The sequence below is a fragment of the Colletotrichum scovillei genome (assembly GCF_011075155.1).
Source record: "Colletotrichum scovillei strain TJNH1 chromosome Unknown Contig00009, whole genome shotgun sequence".
In the NCBI taxonomy this organism is placed as follows: Eukaryota; Fungi; Ascomycota; class Sordariomycetes; order Glomerellales; family Glomerellaceae; genus Colletotrichum; species Colletotrichum scovillei.
Window position 1 is genome coordinate 5,869,896 of NW_023336267.1, and position 15,995 is coordinate 5,885,890.

At 52.9% G+C, this 15,995-nt stretch overlaps 3 protein-coding genes across 3 annotated transcripts; 2 read left to right on the forward strand and 1 right to left on the reverse strand.

Annotated features, from left to right (window-relative positions):
* Nucleotides 1–5,682: 5,682 nt before the first annotated feature.
* HER10_EVM0010405 (cytidylyltransferase) lies at nt 5,683–8,386 on the reverse strand. Its single transcript, XM_035479865.1, has one exon. The coding sequence runs from the start codon at nt 7,738–7,740 to the stop codon at nt 6,529–6,531; it is 1,212 nt and encodes a 403-aa protein (XP_035329981.1). The 5' UTR covers nt 7,741–8,386; the 3' UTR covers nt 5,683–6,528.
* A 425-nt stretch (nt 8,387–8,811) lies between these two features.
* On the forward strand, nt 8,812–11,526 carry HER10_EVM0005153 (DEAD/DEAH box helicase). Its single transcript, XM_035474777.1, has 3 exons — nt 8,812–9,494; nt 9,548–9,650; nt 9,701–11,526. Exons 1-3 carry the CDS (start codon nt 9,430–9,432, stop codon nt 11,423–11,425), a joined length of 1,893 nt encoding a protein of 630 aa, XP_035329307.1. The 5' UTR covers nt 8,812–9,429; the 3' UTR covers nt 11,426–11,526.
* A 1,818-nt stretch (nt 11,527–13,344) lies between these two features.
* On the forward strand, nt 13,345–13,821 carry HER10_EVM0012213 (uncharacterized protein; the record flags this gene model as incomplete). Its single annotated transcript, XM_035481612.1, has 2 exons — nt 13,345–13,481; nt 13,536–13,821. 2 exons carry the CDS (start codon nt 13,345–13,347, stop codon nt 13,819–13,821), a joined length of 423 nt encoding a protein of 140 aa, XP_035330188.1.
* Between the last annotated feature and the right edge of the window lie 2,174 nt (nt 13,822–15,995).

The following is a 15,995-nucleotide window of genomic DNA, read 5'->3' on the forward strand; positions in this document are numbered from 1 at the left end:
GGGATGCGGTGTCGAGGGGGATAAGAGAAGGAGGAAGAGGATGGCGGTAAAACGGATACACGCCAGAGATGGAGACGAAGGCAATTTGGGGCAAGTTGGACGATGGGCAGACGTCAGGACGATTAGGGAAAGCCGGGTCTATGGGGAAACGAGACAGGGCCCGCCGTTGATCGAAACTCTGATCCAACGAGTGTGCCGGGCTAACGAGGGTGAGGATGGGTTGGGATGAAAGGGGATAGGACGGGTTAGGGTGAATATCAAGAGCTAAGAAGTTTGGATAGGGCAGGGCAGGGCGGGTTGAGAGAGAGAGAGCAGGCCAGCAAAAGAGTGGGAGACAAGACCAGAATGGAATGGGAATGTAACGGGGCAAAGACCGGCCGAGGGGCAGGAAGAGGGGACACTTCTCCTCTTCCGTTTGCTGTTCGTTCGCAATTGCGAACGAACCTGGCGTTCCTCGAGGTATCTCTCAACCCGAGGTATATCGTCCTGATGTCGAGACGTCTTCAACGACACCACGACGCAATGCTCAGGCACAGCGGTACAATACAACGTATGGACAATGCGATACATGTACCGAGCATGCAGGCCAAGCAACTTCTCGACGACTTTGAATCAAAAGCAGCGTGGGATTGTCCACTCCCACGCAGCTCGTGTCGTCGCCTCGTTGGACTGTGGGAGCCACCTTCTTGATAGAACCGGGGACGGGTGTGGACTGCGGGATAAAGAAGTGCCCCCCCAAATGCTGATCGTTTCTTAGGCAAAGAAGTATCTGTAGGGTACTATAGTCTCTTGAAACGGTAATGTTGCCGTTTACCAAATGTGCGAATGCGACTGGAGAGAGCAATGGAAGGTATTCATTCTGTGATTTAACCCTGGCGTCAGGTCAGGCAGAAGTGCAGTAGATTCGGGCATTTTATGTGGTGATGCGTTGTCAAGATGGGAGCCCCCCCAGGATATAATATTTTTTTGATTTATTCCATTTTAATTGTTATTTTTATTTATTTTATTTTGTTGTACCTCATCCCCTCCCCTGCAAGTACCTTTTCCCCTTTTCGACTTCAACTTAGTTCACTCCGGCTTTTTATCATTGGTCGGGACTTCTCGTCGCCCCCATTGGGTCTCTCAGAGTGCCTTTTGCTGCCCTCTCCCGAGTCTTCCCCTCCCAATCTCTTCCACACCGTCTACTTTTCCCGCTTCTGATTGACTCGAATCATTGCCATTTTTCAGAGTTTCGATTGGTGCAAAAGGGCGGACGACTTCCAGAATCTACCTGAACTGGATACCTCTCCAGGGCTCCGGCAGGGCTCATCATCAACCCCTGTAATCCCACCCTATGACCCTGGCACGCCTGGCTCCGTCCAAGATGCACTCAAAGATGCAGAGTCTACAAGTAGAGACGTTTTGACGGGGGGGTGTGAGGGGCAGCAACTGGTCGGCTTAAATCGACATGTTTTCACAATGTTCCATTGGCGATGAATGAATGTTGAAAAGCGGCGCCGACTCGAGTGCAAATTCGCCCCCGCCGAACTTCCATCACCGATGCGAGCATTCCCTCTTCCCTTCTCCCATCTCTCTGGCTTCGTCTCTGTCTCTTTGCGTGTCTTCCTCTTCTCAAGGCTCCTCCAGGGTGGGGGTGTGAGTGCATCTACGAGAGGCCCCCATCATACGCAGGAGCAGCAGCAGCAGCATGTATGTGAGGCATGTATGTATGCGCAAAGGCGGAGCTTCCTCTACGAGGTGCATCGCATGTGATCTCTGGAAACGAAATTGCGTTTCTCGAGAACACAAGGCATCTTCAATCGAGAAAATGTAGGTTGTGCTTTGCTTTGCGTTGCTTGCGCAGTGCGTTGGGAAGTGTAAGAACGCGGGCAACCTGGGCAGATCTTACACCCGCAGTTCCAAGAGCGGCGGTGTAAGTGAGTGGCCTTTTGCCTTGCCCCCCTCCCCCTCCCAAGTTTTCCGTCGTCATCGTCAGCCGGTAACGGTTGACAAAGTTGGTTCCAATTCGCACCCAAAGAGTTGAGTGAGCCGAGAGAGTATCTGGACTAGCACCGAGAAGTGAGAGTGAGTGAGAGGCAGCCCAAAGTCGACCTTATACGCAAAGGTACCCAAAGAGACCCCCAAATCAGCCCAATCGTAAGGGACGCTTCATCATCATCGAACCCAACGACGTACGAAAGCCTTCCTGCACTTCTGTCTGCCTAATGTCATGAGTTGCAGAAGGGAAAAGAGTGCAATCAAATGACGGCGAGCCCTTTTCCGATCTGATCTAGCGGCGCATTGGCTTCGCGTCACCCCATTCCCTGAACATGCGTCTTGCTGCTGTGGGCATCTCTTCTTCTTCCTTTTTTCTGCTGCCCGTGTGGATCTGCAAATTCCGTGCGCCGTGTGCTACGATACGCCGTAAACTTAGATGAGGGGAGTTCACGGATAGGTCCCCTCCCAACATTGATGGTTTTTGTCTGATTTTCTCTTCGGGTATTTGTTAGGAATCGGCAAACTGGGTTCCATGTACCGGGGGTGGAACCTCAAATGCAACGATGATGATGAGCATGGCAAGGCAGCCAACAAGGCATTCCTGTTTACCTGGCTACATGATACACAGGATACCTGTTTTCAAACCCGTTGGTATCCAAGTATCAAGTATCTAACCCCCTCGATGTGAATTCGGTTCTCACTCGCCTCCCGTGTGAGTGGGATCGTCAGGTTGAACTCTGAAGACATGCAATGCCGTGCGGCGCGCGGGGGCTTGATGCGGGCGTGACAGACAGAAAAAAGGCCACTGCTCACTGAGTGATCAATTCAGTTCCGGTCCATGAACCCGCTCAACGCAAACGGGTTGCCGTGGTCCATGGCATGACCAACTGTTTCCCTTCCCCCTCCCCATCTTGACAGCCCACGGTTCGCCGGGCTGCCTCTTCGTCCCTCTTCGACACCGGCAAGGACCCGAGATGCCCCACGCAAGGTGTCCCCCGGATGACGAACGGCGTTCTGGAATACCCCGAGCGGTGGTTTGTGAATGGAGGGGGATACGGGCTTGCATGAGAGAGATGCCCCCTTTTGCCGGGGATTACCCTGGGAGCCATCTGACGTTTGAACGTACCGCATGGCAGAAGAAAAAAGAAAAATAGAACAGAGAATCGTAGCATACTGGCGCGCGAGCAGAAAATTTTCTGGTCTGAGGGACGAAGGGAGGTCCATGGCTTGCCCGGGTCTCGAGCCGGAGCCGGACCAGGAGGTCCAGGATTTTTCTTGGTGCGGAATGTGTCAATTGGAGGGGAAAGGAGGGGGAGGGGCAATGAATGGCTCGTCTCTCTATCTCTACGCAGGCACTCGCTCCAACGGCACTCCCATGAGTCCCATCCAGACAGGCACACCTTGGACAGTTTGCTCGCCAAAATACCTAGAGACTTTGAGAAGCCGGCACGTCCTCGACGACGACCATTCTCGAACTCGACTAGCCGGCTAGTGTTGCAGTAGGGACTTTGAATGACAGTCATGGCGCCAATAGTCACATTGGGGCGGTAGTCGCAAAGGTTAAGGTAATGATGTATGAGCTATCCAGGCCAGGCTAGGTAGTGTACCTACCCCAGTCCCAGCAAGGGTCAGAAAATGTGAGGTATCGCCCATAGGTCGAGATCTCATCTGGTGATGGACACGGGGGCTTTGGGGTTTGCATGGGGGATGACTGGGTAGGTGGTAGAGTGAGTGTACTGTGTAAGAGAGCCAATGCTTCGGTTATGAGGCTCGAACCCCCCTCCATCCTCCATCTGGTGTACGCCACCAAAGAGGTTTGTGAGTGAATCGGAAGAGGAACCGCAGGCACTGACCACCGAGAGGTGAATTTCCCGCCCTCGTCCGTCACCGATTCCGAGCTTCCGTTCGGGTTTGGGCGCTTGTGTGTAGTAACGGGCGTAGGATGTGAAATTGATGTGAGACTGAAAGGAGAAGAATCTCACTGAGAACACTACGTGAGATGAGACTGAGCGGTGACGACTGCTGATCTGACGGGTGAAACGAGAAAACGGTCTGTGCCACGGAAAACGTGCCCACCAAACCTTCTTTTTTTCACTTTTCTTAGACCATTGCGCTTCTAGATTCTTTTCCTCCGGACTTTTTTGAGACTTGTCAAACTCCCGAGTTGCAAAGGGAAAAGAGGGTGACATTGTAACCTCGAAAAGTTGAACACGGGACTACGAACCAACACCGCAATCGCCGGTGCCCCTTGCTCCCTTGCTCCCCTCCTACAGCAATGGGGTAAGGTATAGATATGTCATGTCTTCCAGGGGGTCGGGCGGCGGCCACATGGGAAAAAGGCGTATCTCAAAGAAACAGACACACGAGGGGTGTGGTGGTGGGACAAGCTACACGCAACATCGCACATCCGCCTCTCACCTATCCGAGACCATCGCTGGCTTTTTTGCCCTGCTGCCCTTCTTCCCATGCTGCACGGCAACATGCCATGGCATGAACCGGGAAACGTGAGGAGCGGAGATGCAGATGCAGTCAAACAGGGCTGCTTGATGATGGGGCACCACCTTACTGGATAACGAGCCGTTGGTCCATAACTTGAAAGAGAAGAAGGGCGAGCTGTCAACTCCCAATCAACGCCTTTCCTCGATTTGCTTCCAATGATTATTCGAGATCAGTCGGCGTTACATTGTCGTCGTATCTCCCCAATCCCCAGTGCCCATGTCACTACTCACTCGCCTCCCATCGACGCCATCCGCGAGCCATCGCCCATCCTGCAGATACACTCGCAGGCCTCTCTGCATCTCCCAACTCTCACGCGTTTCTCACCTGTCAGCCGCGGACACAAAATTCTCTAATCAAATCATTCATTCTCAGCCCCAGGCCAAGACTGTTTCTCCGCTATACAAATGGGTTCAAGCCTCAGGTGCACAACACAAGTGTGAAGACTGAAGATGCAGAATACAGCCACGCAAACGCCTTCCGTATGTGAGTAAGGTTGGGTGATGTAGCATGAGAGCGAGAATGAGAAGAAGGGGGAAGCACAGCGCAGCGCCGGCACTGCAGTGCCGCATGGTTTTCTGTATCCTGCACGGATCGACCGTCGTGTAAGGTCAATCTAAAATCAGACCGACGGTTCAACATCTTTTAGTTGTGTGTTTCCTCCCAAACCGCTTGTATCCGCGCAATCCCCAACGTCTCACGCAGCTCCCTCTCACACAGCACGCCTGAAGCTCGCTCTCGTGTCGTGCCGCCCGTCAATCCCGCCTCGTATATTTATTTCTCTTCTTGTAGAACTCCAAAAGCCACGCTTCTCATATGCTGTACTCATCCTACCTCGGAAAATATGCCAATGGCTGAGCCTAACATGCCACTTGGTGAGGATGACAAGGCAAAGGCAAGGCAAAAGCGCAATAATCACCTGTGAACGAAAGACCCGAAAGCTGCACGACATCGCCCAGCCCACGCAGCTGCCCGCGTCAAACAGGCCAGACCGTCCTCAGCCCAGTTTTCACACAAGCCCCAGCTCCGACATGGGACCATTTTGGTATCATGGTGATGATGATGATGATGTAGTTGCTCCTTTGCTAGTGATAATTTCGCCCGTGGTGTGACGAAAGCGCGATGTGACGATGATCATAGAAAGTCACATATCATCATACTCATCTTTCATAGATAGGGCTAATCTCACGCACACAGACACACACCCACCACTCACTCGCTGCTTCTGCGACTTCAAGTTGGGAGGGCCAAGACGCAAAGCTCAAACTCACAAGTCGCAACAAGGAGGTCGATCCTTTTCACTGCCGTTCCCAGGACGCTAAGGCAGTGACGATGTTTGACCGCTCAGATGGTTCCTCAATACTTTTTGACAAGAAACCTCCTTCTTCGGGGCCTTGTCCTTGTACTCGGTATCATCGCGCGAGAAAAGATGCATGTCAGATGGGTGAAAAAAAGTGAGGGGTCGAACGGAGACGGAGACGATGAGGGAGGGGGACGGAAAGCCAAGCCAGCAGGGCTAAAATAGGTGTAAGAAGGGGGATAGTTCTGATTGATTTTATCGTTATCTTGTAATAGCAGCTAACTGATATATACCCGTGGCTTTGGGACTTCAGGTCCCCTCTGTACGTCTCCTTTGATTCCGTACCTGGTGTTTCCGTTCCTGTATTCGCGTCAAACAAAAATGAAAAAAAGTGTACAAACTTGGTGGACGAGATACCCCGTCGTTGTCGTGATGATGGTATGTTTCCTCGTCCCCGGCCGTCCTCGCATGCCATTGCCATTGCCATACCATACCATGCCTTGCCCCGCCCCCATCCCCTACCTCTTATCCCAGTGGACACGATATGAACGCCGATTAATCATGCAAAGTAGAAAGCCATTGCCAGCCATTTATACGAGGCAGAAGACGCGCCGTTTTTTCCCTAACCACCGACTCCCCCCAACTCTCTCTTCTTGATACTGATTGCCGTTTGGTGTACTAGCAGCCGTCGGTGAGCTAGTCAAAGTTCCTTTCCGCCCGTCTAGTTTCCCCCGCCGGCCCATGAGTTCCGCCTTCTAGCCAAAGATTTTGAGGAATCCCCAAATACCAGCCCCGCTGAGGACCGGGATCGTCAAGTTATCGTCCCAACCGAAAATGTCCACCACCTCACTGGCGGCCGCCACAAATCCAGACCACAGACCCATGGCTCCGAGCGCTAGCGGTCCGGTGATAGTAGCCTGAGCGTCCGAAAGCCCCACGGCGCTTGCGATGGTGCGGGGTAGATGCAGTGCTCCCGTGAACATGAAGGGGTAATTTTCGTCGCCGGGGAAAGGTCCCGTTCTCGGTGCGAGCCATCCCCAGAAGAAGTATGAAGAGGCGATGCCGACGAGGAAGGCGGCTGTGGAGCCTGCAAGCGACTTGCCGCGGCGGATGCGCGGGGTGTAAGCGCCGTACATGCGGCCAAAGGTGCTGGCGGCGGTATCGCACCAGCTGAGCAGGAGGATGGCCATCACACCGACGTCCTTGGGCATGAAGCGCATCGAAATCCACGCGCCAAGCAGGTAGAAGATGACTCCGTTCCATCCGGCGTATTCGCTCTCACGCATCAGCGCGCCGAGGACCGAGACGTAGAATCGGTTGAAGGAGGCGTAGTTGTGACGGAGGTAGTCGGCGGTCGTGATGGGCATCAGCGCAGCAAAGAGCCACGGTGCGACTGAGCTTGTCTGGATACCCGATACGTAGAGCCACAAAGTGAAGAACCCGATCGAGACGTGCAAGATCTTCCTGGGCACCTCGTGCTTGTGTACAAAGGTCCGCCACTTCCTGTGAATCGGTATCAAGCCCAGCGGACTGGGGCTTCGACTGAAATCGCGCCAGCTCCATCCCGTAGGAGCGGCAGAGGGAGGAGCCAGGTGGCCGTTGGCCGTCGTAGCTTTGGCTTTGCCGTTCGCTTCGCCGTTGGCGGTGACTTCTTCCGTGATCGGTTCGCTCGGGATGATGGGCGATTTGCCTCTCTTGCTCTGCGACTTGACCGTGGTCATGGGCGTGATTCGGCGGGACTCGATGGGTGATCGACTTCTCGTGCGCGATCTGCGCATTGTCGATGGCTCGTAGTCATCCTCTTCTGCGCGCTCCTCCAGCGGCTGGGGGGTTGTTCGCCTCTTCTTCGCCGCAGACCTCGTCACCGGGCCAAAGTAGTTATCTTGTGACGCTGCATCAATCTCTGAAGGTGTCGGGCTCGGGGAGATAACCCGCGGGGTGGAGGGTATGGCGCGGACGGACGACATGTTGTAAGGGAAGGGCGGGAGTGCAGGACAGACGACAGCTCCCGTAAAGAGGCGTTGGAAGGGGAACAAGAGTCGTCTCAGCGGCCAGAGTGAGGAGTGGAGATGTCTGTCTCTTCTAGATAAACGGGAGTCGTGGGGGTCCAAGGCGGGAGAGACGGAGGCGGAGTCGGCGCGGGCGTGGGTGTCGTAGATGGCGATGGGTGCTGCCGGTGAACAGCGATTACCGGTATTCCTTTGATGGCTATGCTGCTGGGCCTGGGGTTGGAGGATGGAGGCTGGTTGGGCTATTGGATCCAGGGTGATGTTTGAGAATGCAGCAGAGAGCAACTCCGCCGCATGTTGAGCCGGGTTGGTACGGGGGGGAAGAAGACCACGGAGACATGCGGTCGGTCAGCAGGCAGCGTGACATGTGTTTAAGGACGAGGTGTTTGGGCCGGATCGTCGGTGTCTTGTTGTGCTGCGAGTCTGCCGATTCCTGGGGACTGGGAGAGAGGATTTTTCGCGGGCCAAGGTACCGAGTACTTGCAGCGACGTATTCAAACGGTGTTTGAGGACCGGCCGCACTGTTGCTTTGGTAAGCCGTCTTATCTGCACTCGAACTTTGTACCTCAGGTAGAACCGAAGAACCTTACCTTAGTACCTAGGGAAGAGCCTCTCAAGGTTGAGGTACTCATTACTTCGGTGTAGTCATCAAGGTAAGGTAGGTACAATAGGTACGCAGTACATTTTCTGGGAACCCTTGGGATGTTGAAATGTAATTCCCGTTTCTCATTCATCCATTTTCAACATGGAGATTAAACAATCAACCATTGCGGTTCTCACAAGATGTTAGCACAAGCAAAAGTCAAGGATCATCCAAAGACGACTCTCAGGGTGAACCACAGTCTGAACAAACCGCAGCACAGTGTGCCGAGGGCCGAATGACCAACGCCCCGAATCCCACTCCAAAATGTCCGGTGCACGCGACTACCCAGGAATGGCCGGCCTGTCGGGCGCACCGCTGCACTCCAAGTCCATTTGGCAGGGGGGTTTTCTCAAGGGCACGATTCAATCTGCGGTGATTTTTTTTTTCTCTGGTTCCCTCCTCAGTGGGTTGCGCTACACCATTTACTGCTGCAAGCATGTGAAGCCATCTCCGGCCGTCCCGCCGGTTCCATGTCCTTCTCAGGCGTGGCTCCTCTTCTCTGCGCGCCGGGTGGGTTCGACCGGTGGATGCACTTCATCCCGTCTCTCCGCTGCCGAGCTGCCTTATGTAGGCAGCCTGTACTCGGTACGTGCGCAAAGTGACAAGAGACATGCGAATCTGCTTCTTCCTTGATTTCTAGACCGCTCAACTGCAAAAACGGGCTGAAAGTTTTGGGCGGGATGTCAAGGCGAGTGGCTGAGGACGGTTGGGGGTCAGTCGGGATGATATCACTGGCTTTGTCCGTGGGCGGTCGGACAGAGACATGGCGCCAAGGAGGCCTCGAATGCTGTCACCGCCCCACGTGAGCACACCCACTCACCTCACCTGCACATTGAGGTCTGAGATAAGATAAGATGATAAGCAAGTTGTATCGATAACGATAACGAAAAAAGTTTCTGGAAATCAAGCCCCTCCAGCTCGGACGGCCTCATCGAAGTCGCATGCGGCGCAAATCCTCCGTGTGCCTGACATCCTCTCGACATTTGTCCCAGACCAATTGAACCATGGCGCCCGAAGAGAAGAAGAAGGACCCTAGGGCCTGGAGAGGTCTCACCCCTCCCTTGGCTGAGTACGATCCCGTGGCACTGCTTCTACTTGCGCATCCAACTAACATTTGCCCAGATGGATCCTCGACTTCGTGTCCAGCCAAGGCTTCCAGCGCATGACGCCCGTACAAGCAGCTTGTCTACCGCAATTCCTTGGAAACAAGGACGTCGTAGTCGAGGTAAAGACGACACCAGTCGTACTAGCATGTATCTAGACTAACGAACCCAGGCTGTCACCGGCAGTGGTAAAACGCTCGCCTTCCTCCTCCCGATCGTCCAAAAGCTCATGCGCCTCTCCGAACCGACGAAGCGCGGCCATGTATTCTCCATCATCGTCTCCCCAACCCGCGAACTCGCCATTCAGATCCATACCGTCCTCCAGTCCCTCGCCGGCTTCCACCCCCCGTCCGCCGAGATTCTGCCTCACCTCAAAGAAGACGAAAAGCGCCCCGACACGACGGTGCCGGTTATCGTCCCTCAGCTGCTCGTCGGCGGAGTTACCACCACACAGCAAGATCTCAGCTACTTCGTCAGACATGCGCCCAACATCTTGGTCTCAACACCCGGTAGACTTGTTGAGCTTCTCGCGTCCCCGCACGTCCACTGCACATCTTCCACGTTCGAAATGCTGGTTCTCGATGAGGCGGATCGTCTGCTGGATATGGGCTTCAAGCAAGACATTCAGAGGATTCTGGGATACCTGCCGAAGCAGAGGAGAACAGGCTTGTTCAGTGCCTCAGTCTCGGAGGCAGTGTCACAGATTATCACCGTCGGTCTGAGAAACCCGGTCAAGATTGCCGTACGCGTAAAGAGCTTAAGGGATGGAGGAATTATTGAGGACCGGAAAACACCAATCAGTCTGCAAATGTCCTACCTCGTCACACCAGCAAGCCAGAAGCTTCCGGCACTGAGCAAGATCCTCGAGAACCTCAACCCGCGGCCACAGCGCAGCATTGTCTTCTTGTCGTCCTGCGCTGCCGTCGACTACTTCCAACACGTCCTTCCTACCATCATGCCGGAAGGCTTCACACTCGTGCCCCTGCACGGAAAGCTCCCTCCCAAGGCAAGAGAGAAGAGTTTCAACAAGTTTGTCAACTCAGTATCTCCATCCGTGTTGCTGTGCACAGATATCGCAGCAAGAGGTCTCGACATCCCGCAGGTAGACTTTGTCTGCCAGGTTGATCCCCCTTCAGATCCCAAGGTCTTCATCCACAGGAGTGGACGTGCCGGAAGAGCAGGCAGAAAGGGACTGTCAGTCGTCTTCCTGCAGCCCGGTCACGAGGAGGACTACATTCCCTTCCTCGAAGTCCGCAAGACCCCGATCTTCCCCCTGACGAAACCCGAAATCACCATCACCGAAGAGGAAGCCAACGAGGCGTCAGAAAAGTTCCGCGACGTCCTCCGCAGCGACCGCGCCTACCACGACAAGGCGCAACGAGCTTTCGTGAGCTGGGTACGCAGCTACAATGCTCACCTGACGACCTCCATCTTCCGCATCAAGGACCTCGACTGGGCCGACCTCGGAAAGGCCTGGGGTCTGCTCCGTCTGCCGCGCATGCCCGAGACGAAGAACTGGGAGGGAGACAAGTGGCTCGGCAACGAGGACTTTGACTGGGAGAACTTCACCTACAAGGATAAGACGAGAGAGGCTGCGAGATTAGCAGCAGCAGAGGCGGAGCGCAACGGCGAGAAGGCTGCTGCCGCGGACGAGGTGAAGCGTAAGCGCAAGACCAACGAGGCGTGGAGCAAGCAGACGGAGAGGGACGACGTGCGGGTGGAGCGCCGTGACAAGAGGAGACGCAAGAGGGAGGCCGAGCGGATGTCTACCATGACGGAAGAGGAGAAGATCAAGGCGATGGAGCTCAATGAGATGATTGCGGAGATTAGGAAAAAGAACCAGGCCAAGGCAGCGGCTGGCGGGAAGGACGATGAGTTTGAGGGATTCGATGATTAAGAAGCGTCTGTTGTAATACTATCTATCGATGTCGTTGAATTCCTGTCCAGAGGGGTTTCGGCTTGCGGCTCAACGGGTGGAGGGTGTGGAGGCGATACCCCCCGCGAACGCTTTTTTTGGCCTCACACGATGCAATCTCACGAGACCCTCTCTTCCACCCGCCCCATCCCGTCTCCGTCCTCGTCGCCAACCCTTTCGGCTTTGAGGCCTACGTTTCCACAGCGGAAACAAGATTTACACAATCATGACTCACTCTCCACACTGGCCCTTATTGAACAGAAACAGGGCACTGGTCATCATCGACAAGCACTAATATAAGCACAATAGCTCAGGGGTAGAGCGCTGGGCTCATAACCCAGAGGTCCCTGGATCGAAACCAGGTTGTGCTATCAATTCTTTTCCTTTTTCGACGTCATGAATTCCATATGTTCTAGGTACATGTACACATTTCTCTTTTGCCATTGTACCCTATCTTTACAGTCGTTCAGGTATGTATTTGCCGCCCCTGCACATTTCAACATATTAAAGAAAGAGTACCAGCGATCATGAGCTATTTTCGTCGAACTTGGGTCTTGCGAAGAAGGAGGTTTCGCAATCTCGAAGGTGTCTTGCACTTTGCTTCATATGACTTAGACATGATGGCCTCCTGAGTGAAAGGAGGGATAGTTTCCAGTCGCCCAGCCCTGCCGAGACACATGCTCGTCCCTAGGGGCCCTCCTCGTTTCTGTCTCGAAGGCAATGACTGTCCTTGTCTTCCAGATGGTGTCCGGTGCTAGCTGAGAGGGTTGCTCGTAGTGAGGGAATCGATGCAGAGTGATTGTGGGAAGTCGGGATAATGGAACCGTAGCTGAATTATGCCACATTAGTCCAAGTCTTCTTCGAGTCCTAGATTACTACCGTTCTTACCCTGTTCCATTCGCTGTCTTCTGCGAATGTAACAATTCCACAGGACAAGGCATGTAGGTGATGACCCTACTACCAAGGCAATGATGGCAATGATAACTTCGAGGGTTACCTCCATGGTTTGTGGCGCGTAAGAATTGCGTATTGAGAATACGAGTATCTGTGTTCTTTAGTGCGAGATGCTATGCGGTGGGGTGATGGTGGCTGGCTACAGATTACAGAAAACCCGGACAGTGAGAATCAGCTTGGGAAAGACATCGTAAAGCTCAATCCAAGCTGTCATCTTATGTTAAATCCTGGCTCATGGTTCATAACGGTCATTTGCTCCGATCGACAGCCGATATTGTGTTGCGGTATATTTTGCCCGACTTCGGCTTCGACGAATGAAACACCTTAATTGGCCTGGGTCCCAGGCTCTGACGGGCTCGCTGAGACGTCGAATGTACACATGCCAGGTGTGCGTTTCGCTGTTAATATCATGTTTTCAGACTGCGGCTTGGGCCAATTGGTTACCCAGGTAAATGCCCAAGTAAGTTACCTCGATAGCAGCCGTAAGGCTTTCCACTACCTGAGAACACCTCGTGTGCAACATGAAAGTGTAGTCGAATTTTCAGATACTGGCCCCAGCAAATCATCACTGACCTTCGAAGGGGAGCTCCTCAACGTCGGGCCATGTTAGTGCATATGCAGGACGGAAATCAGCTGGTGAGCACACACCAATGATGAGCTTTCAGACTTCGGCTCAGACCAATGACACCATGTTAGTCCTGCCAGTTCTAAGGCTTTTCAGATATCGGCTTCAGCCAGTCACGGCTGAATGCCACATGGCGCAGTTATTCCAAGCTATATGACAAGGCTCTGTCTCCCCACCTTGACTTCCCTTCTATGTATCGTCTGCCCCATCCGCGGTAAGATATGTATGACATTGCGAGATTTTCAAGCAGCAATCACGGACAGTCAAGAGACCGGTATCAGTCGACATCAAATCAAGCAACGAATCTCAGCTTGTTACCACGATGGTACCCTCTCGGACACGTCATTCTGACGAAGAGTGGCTTCAGCATCGAGCTGAAATTCAGCGCATGTTCCTCAATGAGTCAGCTTCTTTTAACGATATTATGCGAAAGCTCGAAGAAGACGGCTTTCCTGTAACGTAAGTCAACACGGCGGTCTCTTCATCTTCAGCTTCTCAAGAAACACGTGTTAGGAAATCGCAGCTTGAGTACAAGCTGAGGGTCTGGAGTCTTCGGAGGAGAATTCCAAAGAACAAGGCCGAGATCTTGTGGCAGTTTATCGACCATCGTCTGACCAAACGGGAAAATCAAGGAAAACTCAGCGAAGTCATCTACGACGGCAAAGCGATTGTGCCGACCAAAGTAAAAAAGGAGAGAAGTCGATATCAAACGATTTCGTTGCTCAAGTACCACCAAGGTGGGAATAAGTGTCACTTATTTCTCGTATCTTTGCTAAAAGCTTCCAATTGTAGGACCTGAGAGTCCCCAAACACCCGCAGGTTTCAATATCTCGATTTGCACACCAGCACCACGGCCTACGAGTCCCCAGACATCCGCAGAGGTTGACAGCTCGGTCTACACACCAGAACCACAGCCTGAGTGCTCCCAGATACCTGCAGAGTCCAAAATCGATTGGCTGTATCTTGCTGTGAGACTTCACGACTTGGATGACGTGAAGGCTCGGCTAGATGCAGGAGAAGATGTAAACAGGCCGTACGATACGGATGCTTCCAGAACACGAAGCTCATTGCAGCAGGCTGTAGAGGATGGAAGCCTCGAGATGCTTGATTTACTTCTTAAGGCAGGCGCTGATGTGAACGCACCGGCAGCTAGACGTCGCGGTGCCACGGCTATACAGCTAGCGGCTATCACTGGGAGTCTTGGAATCGCAGAGACGTTGATCCATTTGGGAGCCGTCGTCAATGTCTCTCGTGCAGAGGAAGACGGGAGAACTGCATTAGAAGGCGCGGCTGAGCACGGGAGAATAGATATGGTTCAATACCTCTTGTCTGAGGGAGCGGAAACGCGTGGGAGAGGCCAGTTTCAATATATGCGAGCAATCAAGCTCGCAGAGAAGGAAGGGCATTTGGTTGTGGCAAATTTGCTGAGAGAATATCGCACTTGGACAACTGCCGATCACCACATGTGGGATGTATTGAATAGCCATCAGGAAGATTGGGAAGGGCCATGGGCAGTGTTTTTATTTGATGACTGGGGCTGGGAAACCGAAATCGGCCATAATGAAAATATGTCAGGGGCCTGGGGGGATGATCCCATCGCGTAAGAGCCATTATCAAGATTGGTATTGATGACTCGGAACAAATCGAAACTGGAGATGGGGAATATACGTCGAGGGCCTCTTATGATAATTCCAGTTCGTAAGACACTACAACGGAATAACCAGAAGCAGGTCCCAAGATATCGGTTCAATAGGGAATATTACTGGCGGCGAGCGGCCAGTCAGGCTGGTCTTTCGGAACGGATCGTAAGGCGTGAGCCTTGGTTTTGAACTTCTGGCGTTTTGTGAAAAGAATCCCCTATGCATCAGACAGTTGTCACTTTACAAAGATTTAGGAGAGCGAGCTTACTACAGGAACACTTGGAACAAGCAGGGACTTGATAGTTTTTCGTTATCTGAATAAACCGCAGCTTCCAGAAAACCCTGCATGAAGCCAACTCAAGACCGATAGAGCTTTGCCTGCTGGTACTCATCACATATTTTTGACTTTCTGCTGATGGTGTTCCGCGCGTGTAAACGGCAAAGTCAGAGCGATTACTTGGCAGGGCCTCAAAGCCCGGACGACCTCGTCCGATTTTGGAAAATGGCGATGAGCCTACATCTTTAACGTCAATTTTGATATTTAGCCAACCACGATAAGTGCGAGACTCAGTACTACTGGAAGTGGGCAAAAACTCTGCGTGTAAGGCCTGACGCGGGAGGGATCGAGAGCCGAATCATACAACACGAGGAAATTCAGGCGATGTTTAACCAAGATAGAAACCATGTCATGTTCGAAACCGATCACAGCATACAGCTCACTGGAGAAACATGTCCTAGCTATGAACCATCCCGAAATTTCAAATGGATTATTCAACAATCATGAAAGACAATAAGTTGACGGCTGGCGTTCTGGACAACAATCACGAGGTGCAGAAACCGGAGCACATATCCCGACGATCAACTCCACGGCAAACCACGTACTTCACAAAAGGAAACCGACCAGACGATCTCAACAACTCATACACATGCCAACCACCGCGCCGTTGCAAACCAACGCACCTCTAAAGTCTAGACCTAACTCAACCACGCGGACAACATCCCGCTCCCCATCGGAGGCTCCCGCCAATACTTCGGCAGTTAAACCCCACAACCTCCTCCCCTCCCAAAACAGCAATTCTGCACATCACGCATCCATAAACTAAGGCAAGGTGATCAATACTCGCTCTAACTACCCAGGCAAAACCAAAAAACCTATTAACTTACCTGCATCCTCTCGCCGATCACATCTCAATCCAGGCCAGATGCAGTCTGCAACTCACCTCTAGTTACTCCGCCTTGGGGGAAATCTCTCTCTGGCCTTCCCAATCGGGATCCAGAGAAATACTATGTACCTGTGACGTTTAAACTTGCTCAGACGATGGAGCGAATGACA